The sequence below is a fragment of the Botryllus schlosseri genome, chromosome 16, assembly GCF_051294905.1.
Source record: "Botryllus schlosseri isolate E-star chromosome 16, Bs_hap1, whole genome shotgun sequence".
NCBI lineage: Eukaryota > Metazoa > Chordata > Ascidiacea > Stolidobranchia > Styelidae > Botryllus > Botryllus schlosseri.
In genome coordinates this window covers 8,954,647-8,972,864 of record NC_137251.1, presented here as the reverse complement: position 1 = coordinate 8,972,864, position 18,218 = coordinate 8,954,647, and the positions used below count along the sequence as shown (strand labels likewise).

At 40.9% G+C, this 18,218-nt stretch overlaps 1 protein-coding gene across 1 annotated transcript; it reads right to left on the bottom strand.

The window, feature by feature from the left end:
• Positions 1-4,625: 4,625 nt before the first annotated feature.
• On the bottom strand, positions 4,626-10,968 carry LOC145459507 (chondroitin sulfate synthase 3-like). The gene is made up of 7 exons (XM_080338165.1): positions 10,510-10,968; positions 10,196-10,436; positions 9,482-9,623; positions 9,205-9,418; positions 8,960-9,132; positions 6,705-7,781; positions 4,626-4,942 (listed from the first exon to the last, which is right to left on the bottom strand). Exons 2-7 carry the CDS (start codon positions 10,225-10,227, stop codon positions 4,727-4,729), a joined length of 1,854 nt encoding a protein of 617 aa, XP_080194291.1. The 5' UTR covers positions 10,228-10,436; positions 10,510-10,968; the 3' UTR covers positions 4,626-4,726.
• Positions 10,969-18,218: the final 7,250 nt, after the last annotated feature.

Sequence of the window (18,218 nt, the reverse complement as noted above, 5' to 3'; positions counted from 1 at the left end):
ATTCGCTGTCAGTGTATCTGACCGTGTTCTCGATTACGAAACTACGTAGATATAGATACGCAATGACGTATCGTGTTTGTTACTAAATTTCTAATAGTTATTCTGATCCGTTGGACAATTGAATTGGTGGATGAATGGTGTTTTTACATTCAACTCAAGCATACATTTTATGCAATCGTGGCACTGCTCATTGCTCAGTGCTGAACGACAGTGGGATTGGCGCGGGAAAGTGTGTAAATGGAGTGAAATTCACCTTGGGTGTTAATATCACAACGAGCAAGGTTAGCAAGGGATTAAGATCGTACTACCCAATCTGTGGTATCTTGCCGGCATCGATCCATGACTAATATATTGATTGCTACAAGCCTTGCAAGAGTTGATAGATTGACTTCACGAGATATTCGCGATTTGACTCTGTAATTTCAACCAATCAGATAAATTATCAGCTGATTACTCGATAGTCAACTTACCCAATAAAAGGCGGGTCGCAGTTAGAATGTTGCATATATACAGACACCAACGTCGATTGGGCGGGTATATAGCAATTACTTCTCCCCTGTAGTAAAACCGGGTGACATTGACGTGAATGGTGCCATTACCCGCCTCGGGCGGTTGAACGGAACATACACCACCGGTCGAACCAAACCAAACATCTTTGGGATCACACTGCATACACGCGAGCTATCCCCATGTATCATAACTTTACGACTTCATTTCTATTTCGAAATAGGATTACAGAAAATAAACCTGCGCGTACATGATTTCTAATTGCAGAGATACATTTTCATTTCCGATGGGCAAATAACCTTCAATTAAACGTACATGATTATAATCCAGCATACGTCCGTAATGATGTACGTGCCAATCCTATAAGTGATGGAAGATGAATGCCAAGCTATTTAGGTTTCATTGCGATCTTGAACGTAAATTCTGTGACGTCTTAACGTGTTCTCAGATATTTATAAGCACCGTATATTTAAGCTCTTAATTGCCATATACTGTACAGTACAATGTACATCAACAACATTACGCGCGAGGAAGTGAGATTATATTCTTCTGGTCAGCAATATACTCAATGCCTACTCGTATTTACACACTACGATATTGTTATTTCCATTGTGTCTCCTGATATCATTTTGATTTGATCGTACTCAAATGTCCCAAGGGCTGTAAACTACCAATTTCGTAGCGTAATATTAAAGTAATCAAATCCACACATCTTACCCCATTTTCATGTCCACGTTGAGTAGAAATTGAAAGGATTTGCAAAGCCCAAATACTGTGGATATAACATTTAATAATAGGATATAGACATTACAGTTTAGAAGAACTATGGAAACGCATATGCCAGCACTTCTGAATAATTACGACAGTCTGCCTTGAAGGCATCGGTCTTACTGCGTACAAATGACCTGTTTCCAATACTAATTCCATTTGTACACCCATTCATATTTTTTCGACTTAGAATCAAAATATGAATGATATGTATGCTGAGTGGATTTTGCAACTGCTTTCCAAGGCGAAAATCCAAAACTTTTCATGATTCCAATTGAACATATATCGTATCCGAATTCAGGGGTAGGCCACTACGAAAACGAGGCAGAACAGCAGATTTTTTGCTTGATGTATATAGTCATTCCCAAAGCATTCCCAAGGATTTCCACAGGTCAAGCAATGTCAGACATCAATCGCACCATGCCTAAACAGCGAGAGATAAAAGCAATATCATTTATACTGCCACTGAATAACCAGTTGAAATTAAACGTTATTCAAGTTCATTTCCAAATCAAAGATCGTGGTGCAATGCCCGACGAATATCTGTGGGATTTTCCGGATGGAAATTGCGAGGTCAAAGAGGATCTAGTTTTGCCCATTTATTGCTCGGCGATGATTCTGAATGCGCGGGAAAATTGTAGAGAATGAGACAGTGATCAACCACTTCTATACTCATCTTGTAACCGACGCGCTGCGACATACCTCAAAAGTCACCGACGAAGTACACGTTGCCAAATTTAGAATAGACTCAAGGGCACTTGACAGTGGTTGTGATTGTGTACCAGTGCTGGGGGTTGTCAAGGAATTTGAATATTTCTTAATTAAGACTTGTACCAGTCTGGCGCGCAATGTAAGAGCTGACAAATTAATCCGTTCCCGATGAGACGCGTCTTTAATTGCTGCGGCGACAAAGTACATGGCGGATACACTACAGAGTCTTATTACGTCACTGAGCCGGTAAGTACGTCGCGTAAGTTTGAGGCAAACGATTTGCTTTTCCCACGGTCTCGCTAACAAGCGGGCAAGCATCAGTTACATTGCTTCCGCAAATGAAATTTAGGGTCGGGCAGGGTTTCTAACACTACAGGGTTGGTAGGAATCGACCGTGACACACTGGTTTACATTTTACTTCGCATGGATTATACTAGGATGGCGCGAACGTTCGGTTCACGTTCGCGTGAGGTACGGTATACCAACCTTGATAATTCAGAGGTTCACGTTCGCGATCGAACCTTGGCAGGCTCTACCTTGTGAACATTTTTGTGAAATACCAGTAATTTCCAATAATCTTAACATCACTGATCAAAGTTCCCTGGATTTCCATCTATCACGATGACAGCAAAGGGAATTCAACACAAAGCTAAGACAAACCTTGTGACGTAATAAATCATACTTAGTTTTGAGAATGTCGTTGACGATATTCTATCTAAGTTGTCAATAATAAAATGGCATTCGTCCGTCACTGCTCGTTACAATTGCTGTATAATCTGGATTTAGGATTGTAAAGAAAGATGCACCTGGACTCACAAAACTTTCCATATTTTGTGTGTTTTCGCTTTGGCTTTTATCTGAGAAGTATTTTAAATGTTATTTGTAATCTTCCTTTTCGTACAATTTCCCCCAGATGTTTTTAAAATCCAGCTCACGTGCGGCTCGCGAGACTATATTATTGGGTCCACACCAGCCTCTTAGCCAAATCGCTCCTAAGCCTACCAAAATACCCTACCAAAGTGTGATGTGGTCCGCGTTCGAAATAGTTTGACCATATATGTCCTACAGCCGCGGTGCCCCCTTCTTTTTTAGTCAACTAGTGCTTGCGCTGGAAATGGCCTTTTTTTGGGAGGGGGGATTTTGGCTCGAATATCATCCGAATGGCTCAACGAGACGAAAAAGTTTGGAAACCTTGCAGTGGCTCTGTCATCTATGTCTGATGAGGCGGAAAGGATTTATTTTTCTCGAACTGGTGCGAGTCATAAGTTCGTTGTGTTGACATTGCTATTTGCGCAGCACCTATTATAAAAGTTCTTGTTCACACGAACCAGAAACTTCTCGGGTTCGCACCATTCCCTGTTTTATACTTTTACCCCGTACCCATGTTTACAGATGTTCAATGCGAAATAAAACTCTATATATGTATTATATGGATATATTTTTACCCCATGACTCCATGACTCACATACATGGTACATATTTTTCAGACTCCAATACTAATCTGCTTTCCTCGTGGTAGCGGGCTTTATACCGAACAGAAGGATATTTACTTGTAACGCCGATTCCAAACGTTGTTTATATCTCACGAGCATGGCAAACTGTATTCAGAGAGAGAGAATGTAAAATGCGAGGAAATGTAAGTCTGGAGAGCGTAGGATTCAACTAGGGATGGTGTGAACGTGAGGTTCACGTTCGCGTTCTGTGTGTGAACCTCGGAAATTTAGAGGTTCGCGTTCGCAACAGAACCTTGGTAGGTTCTGCACTGTGAACCTTTTTCATATATTGCAATTTTCACTTCATTATAACATCATTGGTTCAAATTTATTGCATTTCAACTGCGGGCCACTCCATGTATGGCGCTGGCAGCATTCAAAATCAACACTAAACGAGCATGCACCTTGACAATCTCAAATGTTTTACTTGCTTTGTTACAAAAGTTTGCTCGAATTATCCAGTTTTCCGTTTGTGAATATTTAGTGACTCTCTGCTGTGAGCTTGACCCGCAATCACACAACATCACGAGCGAAATACGTAGTCAGCGAAGGATGCTTGTTCAACCAATCAATAAGATTGATATCGTTTTCTGATGTAAAAATTCGAGAAGGCGTATGAGGTCACTCTGGATTTCATATCTTTACTGCATCATTAAAACCAAATCTGTGCGATTGAGGAGTTGGCTACTGTTGTATAACTTCTTAATGAGGTAATATCGGTAGCAAATATAGAAACCCAATTTACACTCTGATCAATATCAATGTAGCAATACTCAGACACCGAATACATTGTCCGGTCTGGCCTAGACCGATAAGGGAGTCCTCGTCGAAATTGTTGGGAAAGCGACGAAAGATATTGATTTTATGGTAGTATTATATCTTTTGATTGCCTCAGTTGATACATTTAGCGACGTTTAAAACGCCAATATGTACTTCAGAATTGTGGCATTATGTGGCCCAAGTCGTCGCTAGGTATCGTGTACATTAATATAGGCTATCACTTCATTGAAAGATAGGATTGGAATTAGCAATATGACGTCACGTGACGTCATGAGGTTCACGTTCGTGTTCACACAGAACCTTTTAAAAAGGTTCGCGTTCACACGAACCTGAACCTTTCAGGGGTTCACACCATCCCTAGATTCAACATCTGCACGATCGGAGTAAAACCACGTATCCAGACGATGGCGCTATACGCGACTTCGTAGGAGTGGAGAAGTGGATCGTTGCTGCCTGCAGTGGCTTGTTCAAATACGAACATTACTCTTGTCACTTTCCCGCATCTTCACAATTTCGTATAAAGACGTTTGCGATCCAAAATGACTGAATTTTGTCCGCTTGCATCTATGACGCTGCTTCCGCCTGAGGTGTGCGGAGCATGACTTGTCGTGGTAAATATGAAATAAATTCGGATCGTTACTGCGGAATATCTGGAGCTTTGACTTCTTCATAACTGCATCGCACTGTAACGGAATAGATAATAAGTACCTTATTCACTTGAGTTACTAAGTGCAGCAATCTCTAGGGCCTGACAAAGTTTGAAATATTGCGATAATGCAAAACGTGTATTTCGGATGAAGTCACATACACACGCATCTAAATCACAATCAATTAGAGGAAATATCACACAGTAGTCGCCAGGCGGCAGATAACGTCATGTGAACTCGTGGCATAGATTCTATAACTATCAGTCCGTGCTGGCCGGGCGCATTGCGACAAATATTACGGTCGATGCTACATTCCATAAAACGATCAGAATCAACTGAGGGATAGGCAGGCATGCATACTACCAAAATAAAGACGGGCCTACTAGGTAGTAAAAGGTTCTCATGAACGAAGCAGTTGTTAGTTCGACCTAAATATTTTTCGTTGAAAATTAGTAAACCTAGCAGAAGAAAATTCATTTTCACATTTCTAAGCTCTGTATCATTATGCAGTCTAGTTGACAATACCAATACATATATCCGCAGGTGATAGGGATGGATAGGCCAATAAGAATAACTATCGAGTGCCATCTTGTGTCGGCAGATGACGGCCTAGTAAAGTCTTCGATACATAGACCTACTTGATAGCAAGTAGCCTAGTGCTGGCGCAAATCGAAATCGAAATCTGGCTGAGTCGATTCCGAAGCGAGTATTAGGCTTCCTGTCGAGTCAATTATTCGAGTACCATTTAGTATGACGTAATACAGAGCAAGAATGAATTTCAAAGTTCAAATTTGCACCTTTCAACCAATCAGAACTAAAATAATGCCAGTAAGACTTACCAAAACGAATCTTACATATTTGTCAACTAGAACTATGAGTAGAGCGCTTCGTTATAATGTCGCTACACAAATTAATCGTCACTATGAACATACAAAACATCATGCTGCATGCCATCGATACTGTAATAACTAGGGCGATTTTTTTTACCTAAAAACGGTACCTTGAAAAACTGAATTTTGACAAAATTTGGACCTGATGTATGCAAATTAGGTGTTTTCGTATATAATGTAAGAATTGTACTAGGCCTACTTATATTCATTTCTGGTTTGGCCAGAAAAAACTTTTTTGACTTAAAAACGGACAAATTTTTACATGAAAAAACTTTATTTTTACGAAATCTGGACAGAATTCCGGAGTTGCATCACGCATTATGGTGGAAATACTTGAAATTTGTTGAAGTACAACGAAAGATACTTTCCTACATTCTCGGGTAGAAAGTGGCAAAATTGCTAAGTAGCTTGCCAAGAATGGAGAAAGAACGTTCAACAACAGCAGTTGTTGGCTGGCAACACTGAAGTTGTGCGTATACACTGCTGGTGGCACACCGTGCCGCTGCATGCTGACAATATTGTCTACATCACAATTTTTCATCATGCGCGTCTTGATATAAGAACCAATGCCCACGCAGTCTTGCTTCAGTTAGGATATTGCTGTACGTTGAGCATAGCACCATGTCAACCTATTTGTTTCATTTGACCGTTTATGATTCACAATGAGCAGACAATGGGCCGTCTACGACGGTGGGCCTATAAAGTAGGCTACAAGCTGTAAAATGTCAAATGATAAGTTCACAGTGCAAACATCTACGATACTAGCGAAATGCAGGTTGCAAAATTTTTGACTTTGTAAACAATTTTGACAATTTTTTGACCTAACGCTACAATTTTGACTTATTTTGACCCGAATCTCTGTACCCGCAGCCCTAATAGCAAGGCCAATATAAACATCAGATACTTACAAACTTGTTGTCCTCCATACCCCATCCTTTTATTGAGAGATCGAATCCGCCAGACTTCATGAAGTCGCTTTTATAAATGGATACCATTCCATAACTGAACGATCTCCAAAATCCATTGGATTCATTCAACACGAAAGGCGCGATATCTCCTCCCATATTTAAGGCTGCCTTCATGTTAGGATCCCGAAATCTATTAGATCGAGGGAAATAATCAGGATTATACTGACTGAAGAATGTTGGATAAAATGCGCTCTGGCCTTCCACAGTATTTTTGCGAATGTTTGTCAGTACATCTCTCTTTAACAAGATATCCAAATCGCAGAAAAACAACGGGCCGTCTGTCGAAGATCGCTCGGCTCCGATTTGCAACCCGAGTCCACGCGAGAAAGCCGTTCCGCTAGAAACCGGATAGAACTTAATTTCTTGGTTTGAACAGTTGCGCCTCAACTTCTCTACTACTGTGCGGGCTTCTAAAGTTTCCCGATTATACGAAGGCTGTATCTTTTCATCGACTGGTATAATTTCATCGTATAGTGATCTTGTCTTGGAAAAATACACTACAGTGAGACTGACATTTTCATCGACGTTGCACAGTTCAGACGCGAAATTCGCTGTGAACCGTTTCAAGTTTCCAAGTCTTCCGTACACAGGAACTATGAAATGGACTGTTTTTGTGGGATTACGGTGTGATGGAAGTTTAAATTTAGTGAAATGACGAATCAAACTCGTCTCTTCCTTGAAAAAAGCAAACGTAGCAGTGAATTTCCGCCGGAAATACAAGTTTTGCAGCCGCACTGCGATAGATTTCCCACCCAATTTACCGACGACCCTTATCTTCGGTTGGAAGTCGAACGAGTGTAAAGGATTCAGCACAAAACTGCTTTTCAAAACTTGACACTCGTCGACGCTCGCCTTCCGTAGTATGCTGTATCTTGTAGAGATATCGTTCATCGCGAGACTGACGTCTCGGGCAATGGATTCTCGAATGTCAGCTCGAACCTTCAACGCTTCCCTTGTCTTGCCAGATTTCGTCCCGTCGTCGAGATCCCACGTGATATCACTTCTGATATTTTCACCCTGTATAGAGTATCGACAGCTACACACTACTTCGCTCAAGTAATATATGTGTATTGTACATTGTGTTTACGTCGGAAAACGTATTATAGGTAGGGCAAGTTTTTGCAACTTTTGCAACTTTTTTTACAGTTTTCAACAGCTTTCTAGATACTCAGAATCTATGTACAATGATGTTTTAACCTGTTTTTAGGGATTTTATAGTGCAACTTTTTGCAACTTTTCTCTATTTTTCAGACCAATTTTTACTGCAACTTTTATCAAATATTGCGTCAAAACGTAACGGAGTAATTTAAAAACATGCTATAAACTATTTCTAGTATGGCTCTATTCTCTTTGATTTGCACAACAAAGAGCTATACGATGGGTTTGCTGCATCTCACTGTGTTATCTATGACACAAAGGCTTCCAAGCAAGAAGTTCAACTACCGCTGCCAAGCACGACCACGACCATGTCCGAACAATATGTAAATAGATCGATATGGTAATTCTGTCGTTTAAATTTGAGATAGTTTCCCATTTCACGAACGCCCAGGTGAGACCGCCGAAAATAACATTATCACTGTGTCACCTAATTCAGGCTATTGATTTTGTTAAAGTCGCCAAAAATGAGTTTTCTACAACGCCTTGGGTCAAGTTTGCAAACCTGGGGGTTTGGGGGTAGTTATTTGACCCGTTTTTAGGGGAGGAGGTCATCGCTCTGCTGTTTGGCATTTTTGTGGAAAATATTCCCGCATTGCGTAATTTTCTGGCTATGTACCGGAAAAAATATAATTTTGGGCGGTCTCGCCAGAATGTCCGTGAGATGGCAACGAATTTGACAGCTCTGCAGGAACTAGGTTATACAACAGAACCTTTCGAGTATCTCATACAGTCATACCCTACTAATTCAACAAAAATTATAAATGCAACTTTTGTCAAAATTAATTGCAATTTTCTCGCGATTTTAGTGCAACAAAAACTTGTCCTAATTATAGGATATTTCGCGAACTCAGATTTATTTTCCAGTAGACTGTATTGAGTAAAGAATGTAAATACCCGAAAAAGATTACGGGGAAAGTGGATATAAGTATCAACCATTTATTATTGTGGTTTATGCGGGTGAAATGAGATATCACGGGAATCATCGATATGGTGCTAAGCTAATATCATTACAACCAGATAATACAAAGTGAAAATACCTGTATGTTCAACTCTTTGCTATGTTCTCTGTATAGTGTAGCCTTGATTTCATGTTCCTTTTCGGTTATACGATCGATAGTCGTCAAAAGGTCTTCTTGTAGGTCCGCTATACGAAGTTTCAGTACCGACTTGTGGGGATATAGCCGATTAAAATGAAAGCCAGACTCTTTACCTGGGTGATAATATAGCTACATTTAGTTAATAAATTAGAAACGATAGCATCGATACTAAATTAATTCCCCACCTTGTTTTGATACAAATTCTTGCACATCGTCATGACTTAAAATAATATTGTTGTCTTTTCCGATGTCTGTGCACCGGATATTGGCAAAGCGAGTGATGCAGCTACCTAGTCCGAAGGCGTAATCAGCATGAGAGGACAATGAATGAATGCAGTTGATAATATTCCCCCCGTGTTGACGAATGAGCCCACTCGAGAACACGAATGCAGCTTCTCCCTGTAAATCATTCAAATGGACCATTCGCCTTGGAATAAATTCATTCAAGATGTGTTTCCATACATTGCAATATGTCACGCCGTGTTGAGTTGATGCACGTCCAATGTAAAACGGCTTCATCGGGTCAATACGAAGCAGCAACTGCTGCAATTTGCCCGGATTAACATGATTGTTTTCTCGTACGAAAATGAGCCAGTCTGAAGTGCTGAAAATATCCGTCATCAAAGGAACATATATACCATGCACACGTGCTTCTTTTGAACGACATTACGATATAGCAGTCGCTCAGCTTAGATGGTTTTTTGATTGGTGATTTACAGTGTAATTTATTAATGAATAATCGAATAGGACATAATTTTATCTAGTTTACATTTCTCATATGCCGACTGTAGAGATGAATATGGATTCTGATGTGGATCTGACAAAAACTGATTTCAAGATTTTGACCAAGCTGGAATCTCAGATCTTATGAGACTGGATTTGGATATGGCCCATGAGGAAAAACATTAGATGATATCGAATCTGTGTGCGACTTCCAAATACATTTTGCGTTTTTTTTTTTCGGATTTTGCTTTGATTAGGACGTTTAGTCGCCATAACAAATGTATTCAAAATTTGCATCGGGCGGGACTTAGACTCGAAGCTCATATCCAGAACGTAATCTAGAATCGAATTATTAAATTCGCTAATCTCTAGTGCCCACTAATAGCCGCCAGGTCTCGACCATTTTCTCGGAAAAGCTACTAAGACTAATTGAGTAAAAACATCTATACCTACCGAAGTTTACTTCGGTCCATCAATAATCCCATAAAATCGCGGAATGCATTCGTATCAAATCGCGAGATTCCTGCTCTGGAATAATAGGAAACCTCCGCATGGTGGCGAGACAACGCGATACCGAAACGTTCGCTCTGCGTAACAGTCGTACGGACGTGGCGCGGAAAGTTCTGCCACAGTCGCAATTGGTGTTCCAAAGCAGATAATCCTTGCTCGTTAAGTTCATCTTTTAGTAGTATACCTATAGTACCATCACATATGATTGTGATGCTATATAAACATTTATAACTAACAGTACACGCGAACTTGCGTACCTACGTAGATAGAGCTGTGGCCTTCTTTAGGTTGAGAAGGCCCGTAATCCTTCGGCCAATGACCTATACACGGGGGATTAATCCATTGGAGGAGGCCGTGAACGTAAGTAGAATGATTCTCGACGCAGATACCGATGGAATACCCAACAATCAAAAAAATTGAAAATCTGCAAAACAAATGCAGTCTGCCGGTACTAATATAATTGCAACTCGGCTATTGCGTGCTCGATTTCCAGAACATTTGTAGACATACAGTAGACCATCGCCGTAGAAATAATTCACTGGACCTATGCCTATTAGGAATACTCGGGGTAGAAATAATTTGGGTTTGAAGATTGAGTAACAACATCCCGTTGTCAATGATCGGGTAGATATGCAATAGCACTAACCTTGCAACCTCATTTGAATTTCTATTCGCTTCTAAACCAGGGATTGCAATAGTGTTTAGAGGTTCCACCGTAAGCGGAAACTCGTGAATTGGCCTCAATGTGTTACTCAGGGCCGTAACAGCACTTCGCCAGGCCCCCCTCCAAAACGTTGGCCTTAGGCCCCCCATGGGGTGATAAACCTAACTCTGGGGGGTTTCGCCCACCAGACCCCCCTTTGGCTATCCGCTTTTTGACGCTATTTGACATCTCCATTAAGTGTCCATTAAGTGATACAGCTTTTCCCGTCTAGACGCGCGAAGCGCGAAAAATTTCAGTAATTCATGATTGAATCGGGCAATATGATCGGGAATTACATATATATTGCTATCAATTTTGATCCTCTCTCTGCTCACGTAATCAGATTTACCGGTAGAGCTGAGCGAGGTCTGTTAAACGTAGGACCGCTCAATAATAATTAGACATCTTCGGGCGCATACCCGTTGGCAGGAACGAAACAGCACTTCGTCAGCCCCGCCCCCCCCAAACACTTGGGTTTGGGGTTCTCATAGGGTGATAAACCGACCCCTCATCACAGTGTTCGCTTTTGCCACGAAATTAGCTGCACTGTTTAGTGAGCCAGCTCGAAGCGCGAAAATTTTCGATAATTCGTGATACAATCGGCCAATAAGATCGGGAATTGCATATATATTGCTATCAATATCTTGTCCTCTCTGCTCACGTTATCAGATTTACCGGAAACTGTAGGATCCGTAAATAATAATTAAACATCTTCGGGCGGGCGGACCAGTTGGTATGACTTCGTTACATGATTTTATTTCGTGACCTCCTGTCTGCTATATCAAAAATATAGAATCGCTCAAACGTACTAAACAAAAAGACGCACACGATTTCAAATTGGTATTTCTTCACTGGCATATATTTCTTTCCTGCTGGATGGTATTTGTCTTCTGAGGTTCAGATTGCCCAGACAGGAACATATGGCGCCAGTCATTTAGGCGCCTATGGACAATTAAACCTATTATTTTGTATATATAACGAAGTTTTCGGCCTGCGTAAGGGCAGTCCGTTTCGGCCAAGCTTTTCGCGCTGCCGATCGTTCTGGCACACTTCTTGGAGTCGCATGTAATAAGTCCTAAATCGTTATATATCTTGGTGCGTAGTGGCGTGTTAATGGCCAACGCCGATATGTCCATTTCTATAAATCTTGCGTGTTTTTTCTTGGGGGAAGAGTACCAAATAATCAAGATACTTGGTAACTTTAAATCGCGCACAGCGCGAAAAATTTTGGAAAAAATTGCATAAAGTTTCAAAAAATACTCTAGAATTTATGCTAATTCACGAAATAATTTGGGGCCACCTTTGAGCTCGCCCCCCCCCCCCAATTGGGGGGTTTGGGGTGCGGCAGTTACGGTGCTCGTGTTACTGCTCCCAGCAACACTACTTACTTAATACAATTTGGATTAAAAAAGTAGAGAGCAGTTTCTCGATAAGTTCGCCTCACTTTAATAAGTGGAATCGTCATAAGAACTGTAGAAAATGTCTCTTTATCGCTGTAACTAAATCGCTGTAACAATAAGATTCTGTCTATTTGTAAATGCTGTCTTTAGTCATTTTGCTATATTCGCAAAGATACACCCCCCCGACCAAATCTATTTTAAAAACTACTTACTTGAATAATTTTCAAACCTTGCGTTATGTTTCCACTTGAAGTAATTTTGGCATGTCTTGGTATTTTATGCTTCTACTTGTATAATAGAGTAAAAATTTACGGCATTACTTCTACTTCTACTTGAATAGCAACGCTGGTTTTGTGGTATCAACAAACATTGACTACCTGAGCTATTAAAAATCTCGTCCACCATCGATTGGACATCGCCAGTATGACTGTGCGCTCACCGCGTCTGTAATGCTCAGGACTAGTAATCCTGTATACCCAGTATCGCATGCGCGCATTGCAACAGCTTGTCACTGTTAGAGTCACCTTGCATTATCACTTTGCGTGACAACTATTCCACTTTTTCTCCGCGGTGATCCGTGTTCGTCTGTTAGTTCGAAGTACACCATAAAGAGAGTACAGTCGCAGATTCGATAGGAATCAAATTATTTGATATTTTCATTACGTTTTATCGTAACGAATTGGTGCACTCTTATTCTACTAAGAATAATGCCTCAACTTCGAAGGGTATGTCTGATCAGTAATCGCACTCACCGTCGGATAAGACTTTCCCATCTTCTGCCAAATCGGAATAGCCGCATAGCTTAGAATTACCGCACAGAATAACTTGGAATTTCAAGAATAACAGCATGTTCCTACACTTCGCATATTGTGAAATATTAGTATTTACTCTATGGACAACGCCTGACGCAATGTTTCATTCCATGACGCCCGAAAATCAAACAAATCATTGGTAAAACAACCGCAAAGAATCCGACATCCGGAGTGACCAGCGTAACGTACGCAAATTGACGCAAAGCTCCCGTAGCGAAGAGAACATGTATTATGTGTGAAAGTTGTCACGTTGCGGATGGAACCAATCCTACTGGGCCACGCTGCAACGAGTTTTGATAAAATCATCGTTAGATGACGCTAAGGAGTTCTCGGTGAGTAAATCTTGTCGTTTTCGGATGAAAGCGAGTGAAGAGGAGTCAAATCTTAATACTATTTCCTTTTGTCCCAAAGTGCCTCTCTTAGCGATTCAGTAGTTCCACATTTCCCGAGCTAGATGTTATGATGATATCATAGTCAGAAGCATAGTAGGCGTTGCATTGTCCTGTCTATTCAATTTATATTACACTGCACTGTACTTTTATCCACAGTCGGTGTGTGAGATTCAAAATGAGATAGGATCTTTCCGAGCAGATTCAAACAGCGAAAGTAAACGAGTAATGAGCTAATAACCTAATTATATGGTATGGTTGAATTGGAACACTTCATTGCCGTCATATTCTCACTGTACGATGTACCAACATATCGTAATTTATGAAATAAAGTAGGCCTAATTCACATATTTATTTGACTTTCCAGCCTTGCTTTGGAGAATTGCGTAGCGAGGAATAGAGGGATGGTGTGAACCTCTGAAAGGTTCAGGTTCGTGTGAACGCGAACCTTTTTGAAAGGTTCTGTGTGAACACGAACGTGAACCTCATGACGTCACGTGACGTCATGTTGCTAATTCCAAGCCTATCTTTCAATGAAGTGATAGCCTGTATTAATGTACACGATACCTAGCGACGGCTCGGGCCACATCGTACTCCATGTTGGCGTTTTAAACATCGCTAAATGTATCAACTGAGGCAATCAAAGGATATATACTCCTATCAAATCAATATCTTTCGTCGCTTTGCCAACAATTTCAACGAGGACTTACCAGGGAATATAGTAGGGTTACCATATTTTTGTTTCACAAATTCCGGACGCTCTTCAGCGCCCACTAGCGGATTTCAAAATGAGGTGTGAGCGCATTGTCGATCAATATGACGTCACACCAGCAACGCTTTGTCTATCGACTAGAGGTGGTCGCGATCCGGTTCAGGAGTATGTGGTTGTGTATTGTATGCTGTAACCTGGGCCGTAGCCACATATTGCAGCCCCATCCCACCCAAATAAACACTGGTCTTGGGCCCATCGTAGGGTATTCGATGCAAATTCTGGGGGTTTACTATATGGTCGTTAAATGATTTGAATGAATTGTGTCAATAATATTGGCTCTTCCATATATTACTGTATGATTTTAATGCTCTCTCCGTCCACATAATCAGAGTCAACGGTAGAGAGCTGATGTAGAATGATGACTTCGAAAATGCAAGGGGCGTAATTGTGCATCGTTAAGTCAGGTTCATGTCACGCCGATAAGATTATTTATCAGCTCAATGCGGGTGTGCACTTCACCACTGATCTATATAAACACCGCAAATCCGGTGTTTTCCAACCTTTTATGGTCGCGAATCTACCCCCTAGGTTTAGAACCAACATCTTTGAATAAAGCATCCAAACGAGTTAAAACGACGACTCTATGAATACCGCTATCTTGTAATTGCGATTACAATTAGACTTCTTTTTGTAAATGAATGTAATTTTTATTTATTTTTTGATCGCAGTTTTTGAAAGGGTGGTAGTCCCCATACTAAAACCAATATATATGATACTAAATCGCGCGCAGCGCGAAGAAAAATTTCATGTAGCAAAAATCTGACCAAAAATAGTCTTGTTTAGGTTGATTTACAAAAAAAAAGATATGAGCTTACTTCAAGCCTTCAAAATTCCGGACATTTAGGCATATTCTAGAAATTCCTCCCGGACGCAGTTTTAACAGTGAAATTCCGGACATGTCCGGGAAATTCCGGACGTATGGCAACCCTAATATAGGCCAGACCGGACAATGTATTCGGCGTCTGAGTATCGCTGCATTGATATTGAGCAGAGTGTAAAGCGGGTTTCTTTCTATACTTGCTACCGATATTACCCCATTTATAAGTTATGCAGCAGTAGCCAACATCTCAATCGCAAGGATTTGGTTTTAATGATGCAGTAAACTGAGTAAATATATGAAGTCAAGATTGACCCCGTACGCCAGCTAGATTTTTTGCACGAGAAAACGATATCAATCTCATTGATTGATTGAATCAGCATCATTCGCTGACTACGTATTTCGCTCGTGATGTTGTGTGATTGCGGGTCAAACTCATAGCAGAGAGTCACTAAATATTCACAAACGGAAAGCTGCATATTTCGAGCAAACTTTTGTAACAAAGCAAGTAAAACTTTTGAGAGGTGTCAAGGTGCATGCTCGTTTAGTGGTAATTTTTATTGCTGCTAGCGCCATGAATAGAGTGGCCGCAGTTGAAATGCAATAAATATGAACCAAAGATGTTATAATGAAGTGAAAATTGTAATATATATGAAAAAGGTTCACAGTGCAGAACCTACCAAGGTTCTGTTGTGAACGCGAACCGCTGAATTTCCGAGGTTCACACACAGAACGCGAACGTGAACCTCACGATCACACCATCCCTAAAAGCTCCAACTGTGCAACGTGTACAGTATATACAATAGTTTTAGTATAGTGGCCTAAAGTGCTCTCACTCACAATTGCATGATTGCATGATGGAGTTCTTTCTGGTCGCACGAACGGACGTTATATCCGTTTCATCGAAATTCAACCCACCCCAAATAAGTGGGTGTCTTCAGGTCGACAATGAGAGATGACTTTGAACCGCTGAACAGACCAAGGTGCGATATATCGCATTTACCATGTTGACAACGCCGAGCGCTAAACGCCGTTTGATGGATGCGTGCGGTATCTCCGTCATTTGTGTACATTTGGTCACATCGGCGCCCGAGGTTACTTGATGTAAGATGATTGTCGGAAAGCTGAGTCTGTTTGCTGACAACGCTAATGTTCGCTTAATCTTCGCGTAACCTCTCTTCTGTCTTTCGCAAAACGCGATAATATTGACGAACTTGTTGAAATTCGCGATTTCGGCTATCTATCAAACGTCGCGGCCAGAGAAATTCGTGATCGATCGCGCGCGGAGCTCTCGGGTTCCCTCATCGCAAACACAAACTTGTTCATTCGGTGTAATCCCCGTGAACTTTCGCCGCTCTGCGTTTCCGATCAAAGCGACGCCTACGTGAAGTTCCCGATGCATGATGAGCGCTAAAAACGGCAATCGGCAAGGGATCATCCAGAGGTAACATATGGAGCGGTGACTTAAACTAAACAAAACATAAAACAGCCACGCTAGTATTTTCATCCGCTCAAGACACACATAAAACAACCAGAGTGGCGAGATAGCGTCGTGGTAAAATCCAAAGCTATACAACATCAATGAGCTGCGTGTACGGGTCCGCCTCCAGAATTTCTCCTCAAGTGTTGGAGGATTATCTAGGCTCCTCATCGCCATCTGATCCATGTAAGCGGTGTCTTCGAAATCCTATAAGTGAGCCGTGCTACAAGTCGGCAGCTACCGAATCATTTATGAAGAATACCGGCCTGGTGTAAATGACCCTTGTCGTCGAAAAACACCATGAATATCACAAACAAGTAGGCCTACAACAGCACACATGCATAAAACACAATGCGAAGTCGTCAATAAGTATGATGATATGGACACTATCATTGAAGTCTGTCAATCGAACACCTATACAGGCCTGCTGGTATTTTAGGTGTAACAGAGGTGATCAAAGTAGTCAAGAAAGCTACTCAAGTAGAAGTAGAAGTAGCGACGAAAAAATCTACTCAAGTACGAGTAGAATTACTTCTTCCATGAGCAACCTAAAACTACTTGCAGTAGAAGTAGAATTGACTGACTTTAAAAGTACTCAAGTAAGTAAGTAGTTGTGAAAACGATCCTAATTTGTTCCATGGATTGTATAAAGGTGAAAATGGAGCTATGCGAAAGGTGACGAGCTTGATTCACATTGATGCATACCAGCAGGTATCCAATTTTCGATGGCATAAGCATTCGTCCACATCATGGGATGAAAATGATAGGATTGATATGAAAATGCGATACTTATCCTGTTTTCTCGAACAGCGCGTTTTAGAAAATAATAGCATGGCATGGCGCCATCCCCCATATTATAAGGTCCGTAGTTTAGTCGAAGAGCAATACGGAGAAGCTGTATGGGATACGGTGTAAACACTTTGCGCGATTAGTTAACGTTAATAAAAAATATGGTGGACCATAAAAATGCCATATTGTGCCGCTTTATTTCCGGAAATTAAAGGCATTACTACACTTGCTGTTATACTTCAACATGTATGTTATCCATACAAAAGAACTGATATTAATTATAACTCAAAGTATATGATACTGGGAATTGAAAATCAAACATAAATACTAGTTCTAAAAGTGGAACACGTTTTTCATGCCTTTACTCGGGAAAATTTCAAAGGTGGTATGCTGAAACAGCTCTAAAACTAACAAAAATGTCAGAGTCCACTTTTCCAGGTTAGGAAGCGCCATGGACATGCTAGATTACGATATGACAAGTAAATGCTAGATTGCGAAACATCAGTTTCAAACGTTATGATGAGCCATATATACTGCGATGAATTATTTCATATGGGCGAAGGGCGACAATGTGGTGTGAACTCAGGAATATATAGATATCTAGTTCTAAATATCCCAATGTGGACGGAATCACGCCAGCCCGCTACCTAAATTCTATTCATCGATACTTTCGTGAAGTCATACTGGTAACGCCGTATCCACTGCGCGCTAAGCGCGACGAAAATTCTGGGCTTTACTCAACTTTTATGGAAATTAAATGTTGGTACTCCGTAAAAACAGCCCCGAAATTCCTCAGGCTATCTT